The 17,743-nt window shown below is 43.4% G+C and overlaps 1 protein-coding gene across 4 annotated transcripts in view; it reads right to left on the reverse strand.

The window, feature by feature from the left end:
- ASIC2 (acid sensing ion channel subunit 2) overlaps nt 1–17,743 on the reverse strand; it is a 453,834-nt gene that overhangs the window by 141,684 nt on the left and 294,407 nt on the right. Inside the window, exon 1 of one of the 4 annotated variants that reach the window (XM_088143454.1) lies at nt 2,889–3,934. The exons of the other annotated variants lie outside the window; for them this stretch is intronic. Within the exon in view, the coding sequence (XP_087999580.1) occupies nt 2,889–3,455 (567 nt within the window). The 5' untranslated portion in view covers nt 3,456–3,934. Of the gene's footprint in view, nt 1–2,888; nt 3,935–17,743 lie in introns of those variants that run through there. 4 annotated transcript variants of the gene reach the window in all.

Genomic DNA, 17,743 nt, shown 5'->3' on the forward strand with positions numbered 1-17,743 from the left:
GCCCCAAAATGCTTTATCCTGCTAACTTTCACATTAACAAATATGTCCTCTTTAAAGGAAAGTCTTTGTCCCTCTTCTTCTCATTCTACTGTTTTAATGGAAGAACAGGAATTATAATTCTCCTTAGTATGTATTTATTTATTTATCAAATTTATATAGCTGCCCATCTCACACAAGGTGATTCTGGATGGCATACAATAAAACCAATAATTTACACATATTATAAAACAAATCAAAACAATTATTAAAACTAAGATCGCAAGAGGGTTAAAATCAGAATGTTATGCATGGTGTAGCCACTGCATGGGCTCCCTGCTGTCAGGGGAATCCCAGGCTGATGAAAAAACCACGCTTCCGGAAGGCCATAAGGGTTGGGGTAACTTCACCTCAGTGGGGATGATGTTCCAAAGGGCAGGTGCTGCGGCCAAAAAGGCTCATCTCCTAGGTCCCGTCAGATGGAATTCTTTGGTGGACAGGACCCGCAGCATGCCTCTCCTGCTGGACCTGATGGGATGGGGTGATGTAATCAGGGAGAGGCAGCCCCTCAGATAACCTGGCCCCATGCCATATAGGCTTGAAAGGTCAAAAACAGCACCTTGAATTGGGCCCGGAAGCAAACTGGTAATGGAAGCAATGCAGGTCATGGAGCATAGTTGTAATGTGTGTCCTTCTAGAGGCACACATAACTGCCAGTGCCACTGCATTTTACACCAGCTGAAGCTTCTGGATACTCTTCAAGGGCAGCGCCATATAGAGCTCATTACAGTAGTCCATTTGGGAGATGACCAGGGTAAGAGAATTAGCATAGTAATTAGACGAACTGGAGCAGGGAAAATCATAGCCAGCATAACCAACAGTCAGAAAGATTGGAACTGAAGGCTAACATCATCTGGAAAGCTATAGGTTCCTTGCCCCTGTGTTAGAAGATCTTTTTTCTGATATGAATGAGCTCCTGTTGTGAAAGGTAACAAAATATTTTAGTCTCAGTCCTTATCTAGAAAAGGGGACAACAGAATAGCAATCTGGTAAAATAAATGTTATTGATTTAATATTTGTGAAGTATATTTTTTAGATCTCCATGGCTGGAAACCTTCTACACATACAACTGCACAGAGCACAGGATTTCTTAAATTAATAGCTTAAACTTGTTACTAATGCTGGGCTTTTGACTTGTGAAAGGCACACTTGTTCAACACTACGTACACAAGGTTACAATTGTTTTAAACAGGAAGGTTATCAAGCCATTTCATGAGATGCTATCCATTGTTGACAACATATTCACCAAACATTTTTTGAAATATAGATCTTTAATCACAGATATCTTGATTATTGTTGCCAAGCCATCTTACTAAAATAACATAATACTTCCAAACTGCTTGGGGTCATATCCAGAATGCATCCATCCAGATTTATTTATAGAGAGCACAGACGCTATTCTGAAACTGGTTTCAAATTTCCCCCCAGCATCTTATTAAGGAAAGCATTTGTGCCAGCCACTATTCTGTCCTGAGAAGTTATCTTCTACCCCTTGGCTCCTTTCCTTTGTCATAATGCAAATTTCCACAGCTTCCTTCTCATAATATAATTTTGTTTGTAAAATGTCAACCACTCTCCATATAGAGAGAAACAGAAATCAATCTTGCTTCTTTACACATTCCAGTCAGCTCCAGAGAAATTAAAGAATGAGGGAAAACATTACTATGCCTCCTTGGAGTGTGAAGGGTCAAGAAAAATAAAAGTTCCGTTCAATACATTTCTAAATGGTTTTCACTTCACAAATCCTGTTCCTTTGCCAGTTGTTTCCTCAGCTCCACAATCTCCCTAGCTGCACAAAACAGGACACATGTCTCTTAAGTCTCTGCACCCCTCAAATTTGTTCAAAAATAGATTAAGATTAGAGCATCTCTACTTTCTATTGTATTCCATTTCACTACGTGAAAGGCTGCATTTGTATCCCCTCTAAACAAAAGCATGAAAAGGAAAAAAAAAATCAACAGGCATTACTTTTCATGATATGGAATCAGAGAAATGAAAAAGCTTTGCCCAATAAACAACTGCTTTTCACACAGCTGTTTACAACACAAAAAAACTTCACAAAGGGAGAGAAAATATTTCCTTCTTCATTGAATGAATACACTTACCGCATAGTTGCTCAGTCTCAAACTTCTCCCTACATAAGCCATTTTTTAAACTATAGAGCATGCAGAAATTCTACAGGTATAGCCTTATTTCCCACAGGTGGAAGGCACATATAAACCTGTTAACTTTGTTTCAGTTCAGAAAAAAAAAGAAAAGAAAGCTGGTTCCATTAGTGGTTAAAATGTCAAAAGTAGCACTAGGGAGGCCCTGGTTTAAGCTCATCCCAGCCATGGAAATTAGTTGGGTGATTTTGGGCAATTCTTTCAGCCCAGCCTTGCTCACTGTTTAGGGCAGTGTTCCTCAACCTTGGCCACTTGAAGATGTGTGGACTACAACTCCCAGAATTCCCTAGCCGGCCATGCTGGCTGGGGAATTCTGGGAGTTGAAGTCCACACATCTTCAAGTGGCCAAGGTTGAGGAACGCTGGTTTTAGGGGACCAAACTGAGGAACATCCCTGTCTAAGCTGTTCAAACAGATAGTAATATAATTAAATATTAACACTTCCAAGTACCCAAATTTAGATGTTCAACAGGCACTTGCACCCAGTCCACAGAATGCAGCTCTGCTCACGCAAGGACGACGCGAAAGAGATACAGCCTCTCTTCCCGTCACTGCCGGGGCTCCGCGCGAGCGGCGACCGGGAGCTACAACCGAGATTTCGGCCTGACGGGCCGCTCCGCGGGTCTTCCCACGGCGCCGCCCCCGCGGAGCCACCCCACTCGGCTCACCCCGCCTTTCCTCTACTCACGGCGGAGAAGTTGTGCGGGCCGCACATTTCGCCTCGGAACTTGCAGGAGAGGAGCATGTCGTCGAGGCGGTGGCCGAGGCGGTCGACGAAGTCTTCGCTGATGCCGCCGAAGTGGCGCGGTGGCAAGAAGAGCCGGAAGTCGGCCAACTTGGCGAACCAACGCAGGCGTTCGGGCTCGGCGCGCAGGAGCTCGGCCAACAGCGGCCGCGCCGTCCGGTTGGGCAGAAGGAGGCCAAGCCAGTTGCCGGCGTAGTAGAGGTCGCCTTTGGAGAGGCGCGGGAAGCGCAGCGGATTATTGTTACACAACGTGACGGCCGGGAAGGCCAGCTGACGGCTCCACTCGGTGCGCACCGTCGTGTGAGACGGGAAGGCCAGCCAGTGCAGGAGCCGATTGGACGACCACGCCAGCAGCAAACCCAGCGAGGCTCCCAGCGCCAGGAGCCACAGCGCCCGCCGCAATGGGGCTGCTCGCCGCCAGCGTACCGCCCGCAGCCCCGGCAACCTCGGACGCTGTCTGGGCCGCCCCCTCGAGCCCCGCCGCCGCCGCCGCTGTTGCGCCGCCGCCATGCGCGCTCCCCGCCTCCCGCGCCCTCGCAGGGGGGGCAGCCGTGGACCAGCAGCAGCGGCAGCATCCAGAGGAGGGGAGTCGGGAGCGCTTGGCCGAGGGGACGGCCGCTCCACTCACTTCAGACGGACGCCTGCGGGCGGAATCCGCGCGGCACCTCAGGGAAGCCCGACGCCCCAGCGCCTTCTCTCCCACCGGCTTTGCCGAGGTGGGCGTCGGTCTCCAGCGCGGCTCATCTCCGCAGATCCAGGCGAGGAAGATGAAAGGCGGGAGGGAGGAGAGAGGAAGAGAAAGGAGGCGGCGCTGAGCTCCGCAGTTGCTGCCCTGGCTACCCCTCAGCGCCCTTCGCCAACAGAGGACAGGAGACTCAACGGGGGAAGCGGAGCGAGGGAGGCTCTCAGCCTAGCCCCCTGCCGACGGGGCTACCCCTCCTGCTTGCAGCAGATCCTCCGCCAGACTTGGCCCGCGCAGAGCAGCCGCTTCCGCGGGGAGAGCAAGGATGCGCTGCGGCTCCGCCTCCTCCTGGAGGCTGGGGGAGGGGGCGTGTACGACCAGCCGGTGCCGGGCGGGGGGAAGGTAAGAGGTGAGATGAAATCGGCTTAAGCGCGCGGCTTTTATTATAATTGCCTTGTGATGAAGTAAGGCCAGCATCAATCTTGCCGAAGAAAAAAGACGCGCCGTAAATCCTTTGGCCTCTGAACTGAATTGTACATCTTAGCCAAGACTATGGCGTCTTCAAAAGTTATTTTTAAGGGGGGGGGGGTGCGAAAAGCTTGCCAAGACTTTAGGTTTCATTCTCACACGTGTGTAACTGGGACTTGAAGAGAACGTAATGGGATTGTGCACCGGCGTGGGGATGTTACTCGGTTACATGTTCCCCATAGGAACCAACAGTCACCAGGTCTGATCCTCTGATTCAAGGTTAAAGGATTCGTGATGGATCAGCACATTTATTTATTTTACCATGCTTTTCCAAAGATGGAAAAATTATGAATGTATAGAACACCCCCCCCCCACCCCTCGTGTAAGGCCATCTGGGTTCTTTCTAAATTTTGAACACATCTGCCAGTTCTTTGCATTTTATATAAATTTGTTTAATTTTTTGGTGGCCTTTTTTTTGTATGGTGCTCATTCTGAGAGTTCCTTTTTTGCTGAACCATGGTTAAGCATGTAAATGGGGTGGGAGGGATGAGGAGAAGACAAAAAGTCTTGGAGGAAGCAACAAAGCAACAATACACAGTTGAAGGAAAAGATACCCCTTTCTTCAAAGAACCCACCCCTCTTTCTGTGTGACCTGTTGCTTGTTCTGTCCCAAATTTCATATTCTAGTTTCCTCCCAATATTCTATTTTAATGTTTAATTAAATAATTTATACAATCCATTTGTTATGAAAACTCTGGACTTGATGGCTCTTTCAAAAGGATTAAATGCTTTCATCACTTTCATAGAGGAGAAGTGTATCAAAATGTATTAGCTGTGATAATGGAAAGCACACTTTCAAAAGCATTGTGCTTCTTTTTACCAGTTGCTGGGGGCAAACTCTAGAACGGCTGTTACCTTTATTCCAAGTTTGTTGGCTTTCCAGAAGCATCTAGCTCCTGGAGAATTCTGTATCTTTAATTCAGTTTTCATGCTTTTTTCTCTTAGCCTTATCTTTATCTTTGTGTTATTGCCTCTATATTTTCATTTTGTCTACAAACCCCTTTTTTTCTCTTCCCCTTCCCACTTCCCAAGAAATGTATAGCTATCTATCTATCTATCTATCTATCTATCTATCTATCTATCTATCTATCTATAATTTAGCTATAAATTTATAGCTTTACATATAAAGCTCCTATATAATGCCTTTTGCTTTACAACAACATTCCTCTGTAACCAACCACAAATTACTGTATTTACCTAAAAAGATTTGTTTTCCCGCCATATAATTTACCTCTGAATTTGAGAGTTGTCAGATTTGTTAAGAATATAGTAATAGAGTGCCAATTATTTTGGCCTTACCTTCTTTTTATGGTTAGAGATTGTCTTAATTTGTCTTCCTTTGGGGCAAATACTGTTCACATAAAGAAGCCTTGCTTCCTTGTCCTTTTTCTTTTTGAAAAAAAATAAATTTGGGAGACAGGGATTTTTGACCTCTGTATGAATTGATGATTTTCTGTAAGGATGATATTAGAAGGCCATATACAGTGGGTAGTCATACGCTGCTGTGCAGATCCAAAGCAGAAAAGTGTTTTGGGGGAATGCATATGTGTCCAGCATCTCCTTAAAGAAGGCATACCTTTTCCTGGATTCAAGTGGTCCCAGCAAAATATGCCTTTAAAAAAGGAGGTGGTGACAGATACAACAGCTCTGCAGTGTCTTGTCTGCACTTTGGTAACTCAAAAATGCATTTTCCACACACATCTACTGTGTGAGCCCAGGAAAGGTACAGCTTCTTTAAGGAAGCACCACTAGGTGCTCTAAGTGCTCTTATGTCACCTCCAAGGTACCTTTTCTGCTCTGGATACGAATAGAACTAGACTCTTGAGTGTTATGTAACTCTAAGGCTACTGTCTTCTTCCAATAAGAGACCTGGGGGTGGGATTCAGAGGAAGAAGAAGAAAAAGTTTTCTTTGTCCTCCGGCAAAGGGGACTGACTTCAGAGAAGCGGGGATGATAGCAGCAGGTCTCCCAGCTGGGCCTGGGATTCTGGCCAGTATTCCAAAAGCCGTGGGTGAACTGGAATTAGCAAGGTAAACTTAGCAAGGAAAGTATAGGCAGAACCATCAGAGGTATTTTATTTCTTTTCAGTGCTTTTGTTCAACTGGGTAGCTTTATATATCCCATTTTCTGCCCCTCTGTTGTTTTGTTCATCCTATTTATAGACTGCCTATTAGCTTTGGTATTCAGAACTAAGCCTTGCATAATTTGGTACATTAATCCCTTTTACTTCATTGCTTTTACTAAAATAAAAATACTTTATTCTGTGTTACTCCAGTGTTAGATTCGTATCAATAAAGCGCTTGAACCTGGTTAAAAGGAAACGCTGGTGATATTTCTTTCAAACCTTAGTCCCAGGGAAGGGGGATTTCCTCTTCTGTCCCATCCAGATCCCCATTCAAGAACTGATGGTGGCAGCATAACTACCTGCTTGGATGGAACTTTTTTACCTGGGGGGTGGTTACACCCACCACCCAGAACTCAGGTAAGGGGGAAAGGGTGGACATTCCAGGAAGGGATCTGGTGGGTTTGTGTTTTCGACAGACACACAAACTTCCATAATAAAAACTGGCATGTTTAAGGTTAGATGTAGCTATACAAAAATAATAATGCCACAAGAATGGCACCTCCTCTCCAATTTTAAAAAATGTTTGCTCTCAGAAATACCACAACTCAGCTTCTTTGTAGCTCACTGATGCTAAACATATGGGCCTAACAAATAATGTTTAGATTGCTGCAGGTTTAAGAAACAGATCTATTATATTTTTTGCTTTTAGAAAATATGTCACTGATGTCTAAGTTTTGTGTCTCTGTCTTATGCTTGTGCATATGAGAGAACAGCTGTTGAGTAGTGTGGAAAGAAAGCCTTGCAGTGGCCGGCATCGGTTTTTTCTTCCCTTTGTTTTCTCCCCTGGGACTTGTAAGGCAGTCTGAAGAGCACCACACCTGTATTATAAAAGGAAAATGCTGAGAGCACTGGTGTGTAGGTGTGTTTGGGGGAAGATTTGTGTTGTGTGGGAGAGCAGAAAGGAGGAGTTTGCAGCTAAGGCAGTGGAACAGCTGTCAGCTCAACAGACAACTGATAGTAAAGAAGAGCAGGCCTGGACTTCATCAAACCAGCAGCAGAGCCCAGCAGCTTCACCACTCCAGCAGCAATGCTGAGAAGCTACAGCCAGCCAGCCAGCCAGCAGCTGGTGAAGCACCTTCCTTTTCTTACCCAGCACAGACTGAGAAACTGCCAAGCCAGTGCTTCAGCTGCAATTTAGAACAGCAGCTGACAATAACAGAAGCCAACTTGAAGTTGGCTAAATGGTAGCTAGAGACTTTGGTGTAAGCTCATGCAACAAAGAAGAATAAACTGTTTAGGGATAAGATATAGACATAGATGTTAGTATGGGTATAGTATAAGCATAGACTTAGTAATTAAGTTTGTTAAGTACATAAGGTAGAAAATGAGTTTTTTTTAAATAAAGCCTCCCTGGGGAAACATAGGGAAGATAAAAACTGTCTGTGGCTGGTCTGTACCATTTCCCAAAAGAACCCCTTCACAAGCAGCTGATATTTCTATGTCATATGCACACCTTAAAATGGGTGAAGCATTTAATTTCTCTGATCACTATCCAAAGTATGTTATAATTTTCTCCAATATAAGCCAAGAGGCGATGGGGGGATATGATGGAAGAAGGTAATTTACTGAAAGGGAATTGGATTTACTGAAAAGAAATCAGAGCAAGATCTGTGTGGAAAATTAATTGGGGTGATTTAACTGAAGAGAAACTGCTGATTTGGATTGATTGAATGCAGACTAAGAAAACTGGGGAGTTTTGGATGAGAAATTAATTGGTTTACTTTCCCTGACATTTAAATAGATTCTATTAACTATTTCTAAATTCTGGCTATTCATATCAATTAGCATGTTAGAATTCTTTTACTTATGACTCATCTGCACAATGTTGACCTCAGGACAAACACTGAGAAGCATTTAAACACCTTAGAGAAATATCTCTGAGCCCTGCTTTAGCAAATGCTTAGAGATGGATTCTTCTATTTCCTTAGATGATACACATAAGAAACTGGTTTATCCCACATCAGATTATTAATTTACTGTATCTCAGTTCTGCCTATTCTAATCTGGCTGATAGTTAGTCCTCAGAGGTCTAGTTCATTCACTGTGCTAAGCCATAATATGGTTTGTTTGCTTTTGCCTTAGCATAGTCTGATTGATAAACCATGGCTTATGGTTTAGCATGTTGTATGAACCAAACCAGTTCTACTGCTGGGATCCAGTCACTCTGAAAGAGCTTACAAATGATACCATTTGGGCCATTCATTTCCTTGATTTGGCTGTGCTCAGCATACCAGTTTTCCTACATGGCCCTAGTCACAGGGCATCTGATAAAGTATCACACTGTGAAGCATTGTAAAAAAATCAAAGTGACACCAGCAACTGTCTCCAAATAAGCCCATATTTGGAGAAGAGGCTAACATGGATATGGGATGACACTTTCACAGGGCCTGCAGAGCTTGGAGTTATTCTTATTAGGTGATGCTTTTGCCACATATAGAAGAAATACAGTGGTAAGAATGAGGTGAAGAAGGTGCTGAACTATAACTCTGCCCAGAATTTCTGGGAGTTGTGTGGCATATAAATTTAATAAATTATTATTATGATTCCACAACACTGGCCCTGTTGGGAGTTGTACTTCAACAACACTACATTTTCCTTCTCCTATATTTGCATATATAGCCTGTTCCCTTCTTCTAGTTCAGAATTCCTGCCTCATCTAGTTTCTAATCCAGGAATCTGGTCACAATTCCAAAACAATTCCAAAGTTGGATAGTAGTTATAATCCACAGTGGTTACACATGCTAAGCTATAGTTAGCCAGCATATATTGAATAAACTCCCTTTGACTGGTTCACAAAGCACTAAGCCATTTTAAAGTAAAAAATAATTGCATTCATGCAACTCTAAGCCAGAATCAGGATAATGATTGAGCGTACGATATGAGTGAGGCCATACATTAACACATGATCTTTGAATGACCCAAATCAGCCAGAGGAATTCCTTGTCTGTACAGAGTTTATACTTGAGGGCAACACACTAAGAGAAAGGAAACTCTCTGAATTATAATGATAGAATTAATATCCTCTGATCAGGTTGCTCTTATTTCCTTCTCTTGTGCAACTCCCACATGTGAGAAGATTTCTGGCTTGTCTCTCTGCCTAGCAAAACACAATTTAAAGGGTTGCTGAAATTCCTATGATAGTGTCCAGAAGGTGTTATTTTAGCAGTTTTACAGCAGAAACATACAGCTTGTTCCCGAAGCAAATAATGCTGCAGGAGACTCAGAGTTGGTGGGTGCTGTTTAACTCCTGACTCGACCACCATAATATTATCTAAAATAGAACTACACTTGGAAGTCTCTGCCCTACAACAATGACCAAAGAAGATGGCTCACAGCCTTTGTTGCAAAGAGGAGCTTGAAAGTATTTTTAAACAGCAGTCTTCTAGACATAACAAACATTTCCTTGACTGGAATTGCAGATCCTGCACTTAGGCTTCATTTGAATGTGACTCCCTAAAGTTCAGATCTTCAGCACAAGCAGCAGCTATGAAGATCTGTGCTCCCACTCCAGGTCAGTTCCATGTATAAAGGTTCCCCTGACCCACAATTGTCATGTTTTCCGTTGTCAAATTTAGCTTGTAAGTCCTGGGCTTATGATCCTCTGTAAGGAGTCACATAAAGCAACACTGTGTACACAAAAGAACCAAAGCTACAGCACTCTAAGCCAATAGTGACAATGGGAGCTTTATTTAAGGGACATTCAGCCTCTGAATTTTGTCTTTTCATGCTCCACATTATTTTTGCATGTCTTCACACATAGGTCTGCTCTGTCCCATTTCTGCATTACTTTTGAGCCTGCAGGTTAAAATAATCCCCACAGAAATTTCCATATTTAAGGTATTTTCCAGAGAGGTAGTCATGATAACCCTTCAGTCATCTGTTTTCCATAATCAGCCATCTTCAATTTAGTGTCATTCAAATGTATTTGACTGCAATTCCAATCATCCACAGATGGTAGCTATGGTGAGTAGCATAATGGGGAAGGCTATTTATGTTACAGTAAAGTGATTTACAGGTAGTCCTTGACTTATGACAATTGGGATGGAATTTCCATCACTAGGTGATGCAGTCGTATGCATCGCTTAACGACAGCAATCCCTGCAGTCCCGGTTGCTGTGATTAACTGAATCCCACGATGTTAAGTGAGGCAACTTCCTGCAGGCTCCCCACAACCAAAGTCAGTGGGGAAGGCAGCAGGAAGTTGTAAGTCCCAGGCCAGCAGGTAGGTAAGTGGCTACTGCCAGGCGGGGGAAGGAGTGAGGGGGTGCACAAGAGGCCCTGCGTGGGTTGGGGAGGGTACGTGGGGGTGCATGAGAGGTGCTGCACAGGTTGGGAAGGATGTGCAGGGATGTGCAAGAGATGCTGTGTGGGTTGGGGAAGGTTCGCGGGGGTGCAGCGTGGGTTGGGGAGGGTGCAGGGGGGTGCGTGAGTGGCTGGCATGGCGTGAGGACAGCAGGGCTGGGGAGGGTGCATGGGTAGGGGAGACTTACCCCAGCAACTTGACTTTCTGGGGAAGCTGGCAGGGAAGTTTGCAAATGGCTATCATGTGATTGTGGGGTGCTTGGCAACTAGTCATAAGTGCGAACAGGCTGCCAAGTGTCCAGATCACGATCACCTGACTACGGGGGTACTAGGACAGCCGTAACTCTGAGGACCAGTTGTAAGTCTCCTTTTTCAGCACCATCGTAACTTGAAATGATTGCTGAATAAATTATCAAGTCAAGGACTACCTGTATTATTAAGTTACCACAAGATTCTTTTTCTGTTTTTAAAATATAAATGTCTAAATATACTTTTTTATTCAAATAGGCATTTTAAATATATTTTGATACTTTGTGGAATTTATTTCATCCTTCATTAATTTCCAATTTTAAAAAACATGAACATTTCACAGTTAAATGCATATTTTTAAATCTCATTTTTCTCAAAATTGTTATGATTAAAATGTCTTTTGATACATATTTTCAACCTAGAACTATGTTAGAAAACATGACAATGAGTAGACAACAAAGTTCTGATCCATTATCCAGGAAATGAATATCAGTTAAGATCAACTTGGAATTTGCAAGTATCTCACAAAAATCCTTTGTTTAAGCAGCATCAGACTAAGATTCAAAGCCCCTCCACAAATATAGGGGCAATTTGAATCCAATCTGGGTTTCATCTGAGACAATTCAAAATCCATTTTAAGGGATAGGTTTGAAATAATCACAAGAATAATGCATGTGAATTGTGTACCAGCCCCAGCACAAGACAGTGCAGCCATTACTGAAGCAGCTGCAGCACAACACTGAGTGCCAACCTCCCTGCCTAACAAATATGATGGGAAACCAAGCAAAATTGTGCCTACCTCATTTAATATAAACTATATTTAAGACCAGATGACTGCTTAAACCCATATAAGGTTTATAATTACCCTACTGACTGGAGGGAGCTGTAAAATGGGCACTTCTTCCTCCTGCCTTCTGATTCAGAAGGGCCTGGGCTTGGACAACTGTTTTTATCATGCCTGATAGCTAACATCAAGAAGCCAGTCAAGCATGGGACTAGCAATCATGAAATCTGCCACCTACAACAGGGTAAGCACTTGATTCAGAAGTATACTGTGGAGTTTCAGCTGTTAGCTCAGAATGTGGGCTGGAATAAAAAAGGATTAATTGACCAATTCAAAGAGGGGCTATCAAATGAAACATGGGACAAACTCATTTGTCAACGCACCCCAGAGACCATAAAAACATTACTCCAGGTCTGCTTGGGCAGCGATGGAAGACTCAAGGAATTATGACAGAATGGATAGAAAAGGAACATGCCACTATCCTCTTTAATCCCCTCCACTCATATCTGAGTCTTTGGATGCTGAACCCATACAGTTGGCAGCTAGCAGAGCAACATTATCTATCAAAAAGGGGCCTTGCAAACAGGTCTATGTCTATATTCTAGAAAACCTGACTATGTTGCATGTGAGTATGCTATTAATAGCACTCCCTTCCAAAACATCAACTAAGTGTCATACATGGGGAAGGGAGGCATTTTGCAAATAGATGTCCTAAATGCTCCAAATCTGCTTGTCAGAAAATGAGGTGATTGTAGGCAACCAGAAATTAAGTGGAACTCAGACATGCATTGCTATGCATTGCCATTTAGTCATTCCTATTATTTTACAGACCCAGACTGCCCTTGAAATTACAAATGCAGTCCTTAGCAGGTTCTGGAGGTATAACTTCATTGATTCCACTGTGTCAGGGTTGAGACTATTGATGGCCACCTTATGTTTAGGACCATCATAGAATATATGGAACCTCTACAATTCACCATGGGCAATAATCAGGAGTCTTCTTCTTCACTCCATTCCAATAGTTTGAGAACAGATTGGCTATAGATGTGAATTCACATATTCATTTGGACCAGGATGACATGATTTTTGATTTACTAGGATGAAATTATCACAACCTGCAGGTCCTCAAACCCCTATCACACAACACTCTTCAGCACATATTCCTCCTACCTTGCCTGCCAAATAGGCAGACTATGCTGATGTGTTTAGGAAGGAGGAAGCACAGATCTTGTCCCCAGCTCCCATTGATTTGGGGATTGGACATTCCATTGTAGAGTCCTGATTCCCACAAAACAGCAGGACCCAATATCAAATACCAAGATAGCCTTTCTAAAGGTATTTATTCATGAAAACTCACTATAATTGAGACTGGGAATTTACTCTTACAGTTTTCAAGATTCTGTATTTACCCCAGACTAGCTTTAAAGGTAATGCTATTTCGAGGAGTTTAGGTGCCATATTTTGATTTCTCCTGCACATGTTAAGAAAGTTCATTCTGAGTCATAGTGATGTTTAGCTGGCTAGTTTTCACTTTAACTTAGAAGTGGGGGGGGGGAGAGAAACCCTCAGGACTGTTTAGGTTAAGCACTAGCTTATCTATACAGTTCCCAGGCTCTTGATTCACATGTTGAGCAGATATAACATCTGGTCAAGGTCACACTGATAGCTCCTGACTCCAAAACAGAGTCATGGGATTGCAGTGCCAAACTTTGATAAAAAGCCCTGGCATTGCCCCTGGAGTTTGGAGTGTGGACACAGGCCTTGAGACTAGGCGCTGTGTTATTTAAGCCATCTTGGGGTCTCTCTGCTGTCACTTTATGGTAGCTCCCGATGGTAGAAGAAGAGTTTTATCATCTTGATTGGTATGTTATGTTTTTATACAGTGGTACCTCGGGATACAAACTTAATGCGTTCCGTGACTCTGGGTGTATCCCGAGTTGGTCGTAACCCGACACAAATTTCCCCATAGGGTTCAATGTAAATCCGGTTAATCTGTTCCGCCCTCTGAATTTGGTCACACCCCGAAGCAAATTTTCCCATAAGGTTCAATGTAATTACCGTTAATCCGTTCTGGTGTCCGCGGACCACGTGTCAGGGGCGGGAGAATGGCCAGGCGCCGCGCGGCGGGAAAACGGCCGCGGACCACGTGTCAGGGGCGGAAAAATGGCCGCGGACCACGTGTCAGGGCAGAAAAATGACCGTACCCCGAGGCGGAGTTCGCACATCGAGGTAAATTTTTGCGGCCGGAGCTGGTCATAACCCAAAAAGTTCGTTAGTAGAGGCATTCGTATCCCCAGGTACCACTGTATTATGCTTTTGTATTTTGTATTAGCTATCTGCTTATTCTTATATTCATATTTAAATCTGTTTGCTAGAGTTAACAATAAAGCTTAAAATCTCCTTACCTATTGGTGTGTTCATTGTCTCTGAATCTAGAAGAACTAAAGGTACCCCTTGTCTTGCACCTGGCCAGTGCTTTGACAGTTGGCAAAACAGGTACCTAACAGAAATCTGAATAGTTCTTGCTTCCTTGGTCATCAGCTATGTGGGGCTTGACAAAATGCCCCAACCTTTTCTGTCAAGGAGAAGGGCTATCTATGTGTAGTCCATGCTTATTGGCTTCTGACTTCTGTATCCATTAGGAACAACTTCCTTCTTCCCCTCTTTTCTGAATGCTTGGAACAGTTGCCAAAAAATTTCCATTGCTAAATGACTCAGTCTTAAAGTGCAATGTCATGTGACCATGCTGCTTAGTGCCAGCAGTTCTGGCACTTCTGGCTGCCATTTTAAGTGAATCCCGTGCCGTTTTTAAGCGTGACATCACATGACCACCATTTGCAATCTTTTGCCAGCTTTCCCATTGTCATGGCCCAGGACTCAGACCCTGACTCTGAAGAAGCTGCTCCAGCTGAACCAGTGGAATGTCAGCCTCAGGAGACACCAAGCCAGGAATTACCTGAGGCTGATCAAGCACAGGCACCATCAAAACAGCTGGAACAGTCAGATGATAACATACAGCCTCCAATCCCTCAGACTCAGCGAGTGGAGAGCACAGCAAAAACACTCCGTGAGGCTCTTTGTCAAGCAAGGGAGTAACTTTCTTAATTAAAGATAGCTAGCTGCAGCCTGATTTAAGAGTTACCCATGTTTCTCCGTTGGAAACAACCGTCTGATCTCCTGCTCTGGCATGTTGTTCCTATGATTCTGCTTGTGATTCCTGAAACCCTGATCTTCGGACTGGCTGACAAACATGACGTGGCTCTCTAAACTTCGAACTGGATTTGACTTCTCTTCTGAGTGTTGCTACTGAAAGCAAAACTACTCAGCAAGCTTTCTTTCCCAGAGACTCTGTTTTGATTTACATTCCTTTTCTTGTCTGCCATTATCTACTCAGCCTTGAATAAATTGCTATTCTCACCTAGCAATTGTGTGTGTGTGTGTAATGGAAGGCATGTGTGAAGAGGATACTGGAATGGAGGTTCAAGGTTATCAGGAGGGAGGGGGAGCATTCCAGGGGAAGCGCTTTCTCAGCCCACAGCAGGACTGTGAGAAGGTGAAGAGGATAAGACTAGCCCCTCCCTAGAGTTTCACAGGGTATATCCACTAGTTGCTTTGACATAGGTTTAATCTGGCGAGATTCTATTAGGTGCAAGCTAATAAAGGAACTGGACTGGACTGGATCCCCTCATTGTTGTTCTTGGGCTAGACCTGACAGTGTGTGAGTTTAAAACCTGAAACAGGACACCCGTTGACTTTGCTTGTCAGAAGCCAGCAGTGAAGATTGCAAATGGTGATCGTGTGACTGCAGGATGCTGCAATGTCACAATTGCAAGCCAGTCGCTAAGCACCCAGCTTGCGATCACATGACCACAGGAATGCTGCGACTGTCATAAGTATGAGGACCGGTCATAAGTACCATTCGTTCAGTTCCATTGTAAGTTTGAACAGTCACTGAATGATTGGTCATTAAGTAAGGACCACCTGTAGTTTTCCTACAGGAATGATATTTTCCATGATGTTTTGGACACATTTTTATTGTGTATCTAGATGATACGCTGATTTACTTTGAGGATTCTGCCCTCCACACTGATCAAATCTGAGCAGTTTTTCAACAACTTTGTGACCACAGTCTGCAAGCTAAGCTAGAGAAATATGTCCTTGATCTGCCTTGTGTTGAATTGTTTGGGCGACTATATTTTTTGAAAGGAATTCAAATAGGTCCAGCTGAGATAGAACCCATTTTCTCCTGGGACACCTTTCACTCCACTTGCTATCAAAGATGTACAAATGTTGGTGGGTTGGGGGGGGGGAGGTTTGCCTTTTTTTTAACCATAGAGTTATTCCTAAATGTTGCTACTCTACTCATCTTACCAAGAAGGGGATTCCATTTAAGCGGGATTCACCAAACAAACTTTCATTTTACCCAAACAGGTAAACTTTTCAAAGGTAAAGTTTAAACAGGTAAACCCAAACTTTTCAACCTACCTGCTGTCATTCAGATCCCACCTGACTCTTTATTTACAGCTGATGCTTCTGTTTTCATGTTGAGTGTTGTGCTTCTACAATTAGCCCCAGAGTTTGAGGACAATTTTCAGGCAACTCCTGCTAGCTGAAAGAAACTTTTTTTTTTTTAGCAAAGAGTTTTTGGCTCTTGGTGAAACTTTTCACACTGACACTTGCTCCTCAAAGTGTGGAATATCCTTTAGCATTCCAAACTTACCACAAGAATTTGGAATATTTACAAATTACACAGACGTTCACACAGTGCCAGGGCAGGTAAGCACCTTTTGTTAACTTTCATGTTTTTAACATTCCTAGTTCACAGAACAAGCAGACAGGTGCTTTATTGTGTACACCAGAATATTTCTTATCCTCCAATAGTTTAACCAATCCCCATTCTGCACCTGGAAAATTTTTGCCAGTCCCCCTGACATCTAGTTCACCTTGCAGAAATCTTGCAGCATTTCATCTGCAAATTCCAGCACACTAAAAATACACTCAGTTTTCTACAGTTCCCGCCTGGTCCTGAAATACCCCCTTGGATTCTTCTGTCATAACATTCCTCCACAACTTGGTGAGAAGGAACAATTTCAGGACAATGTATTTTAGACTCTTGGTGCAAGAAGGCAGACTGCAGTATTTGATTAATTAGAAGGGATATCCAGACACTAATTAGAAGGGATATCCAGACACTGAAAATTCTTGGGAGGCTGCCAATAATATACATGTTCCACATCTCCTTTAACAGTTCCATCTGCAGTTCCTCAAAGCCTAAGCCACCTGGTTGGCTGTGCAATCACATTTCTGCACCGGCAAGCAGTTCCAACTTTGAGGTGGAAGAAGACAGAGAGAAACTGAGACACACACAAAAACAGCCCCACTTGATGAGGAGACTTCCTGTTGAAATAGTAGAAAAGAAAATACCCCCTTTCTGTTGCATTCATTGAGGAAGGATGAAGAGAAGTATGAAACAGCAGAAGAAATAGTAATTGGAGAAGAGGAAGAATATCCTCTCTGTGTCCAAGATCAGAAGAAGGAAGAGGAAGAAGCATCTGAGATTAGGTAGATTTCAATTTGCTCAATAGGATCCTTGAAGTTAGCCCTCAGGCATGCCACAAAATTCACATAATTGCCTCAATCTGGGCTGTCTTATGCTTCTTTACTCATTAGGCTAATTATAAATCCTGTGTGGGTTTTGTCAGTGGGGAAGTTATCTGATCTCAAGGAGATTTATAGTTAACCTTGAAGGAAGCAGTAAATTTGCTTGGACTTCCACTGTATTTGTCAAGCAAGGAGGCGAGTACTCAGTGTTAGAGGCCAGTAGCTGCTCCAGCAACATTTGCAGAGTCCTGGGCTAGGCTATGGTAAATTGTGTCCCATGTGCTACACTAGTTGGTTCATCTCAGTCACTACTTGCTTCTGATACTGGAGCAAGGCATTGGCAACTCGGTCTAAAATTAGCAGAGTTATTAAAGGGTCTGTAGTTCATTCTTGAAGCCTAGGCAATGGCTCTTCTGTATTGATGGCAGTGTGAGAGAGTATTGTAATCAAGTTGTCAGGCTTTACAGCTGCACTAGACCAATCTCCAGATGCTTAACTCTTAGTTCAATTTCCCATCTTGACTTGGC

Source organism: Python bivittatus, unplaced genomic scaffold (assembly GCF_059951505.1).
Source record: "Python bivittatus isolate LINGU-HERP-01145 unplaced genomic scaffold, Pbiv_v1 ctg000410_np1212, whole genome shotgun sequence".
Classification (NCBI taxonomy): domain Eukaryota; kingdom Metazoa; phylum Chordata; class Lepidosauria; order Squamata; family Pythonidae; genus Python; species Python bivittatus.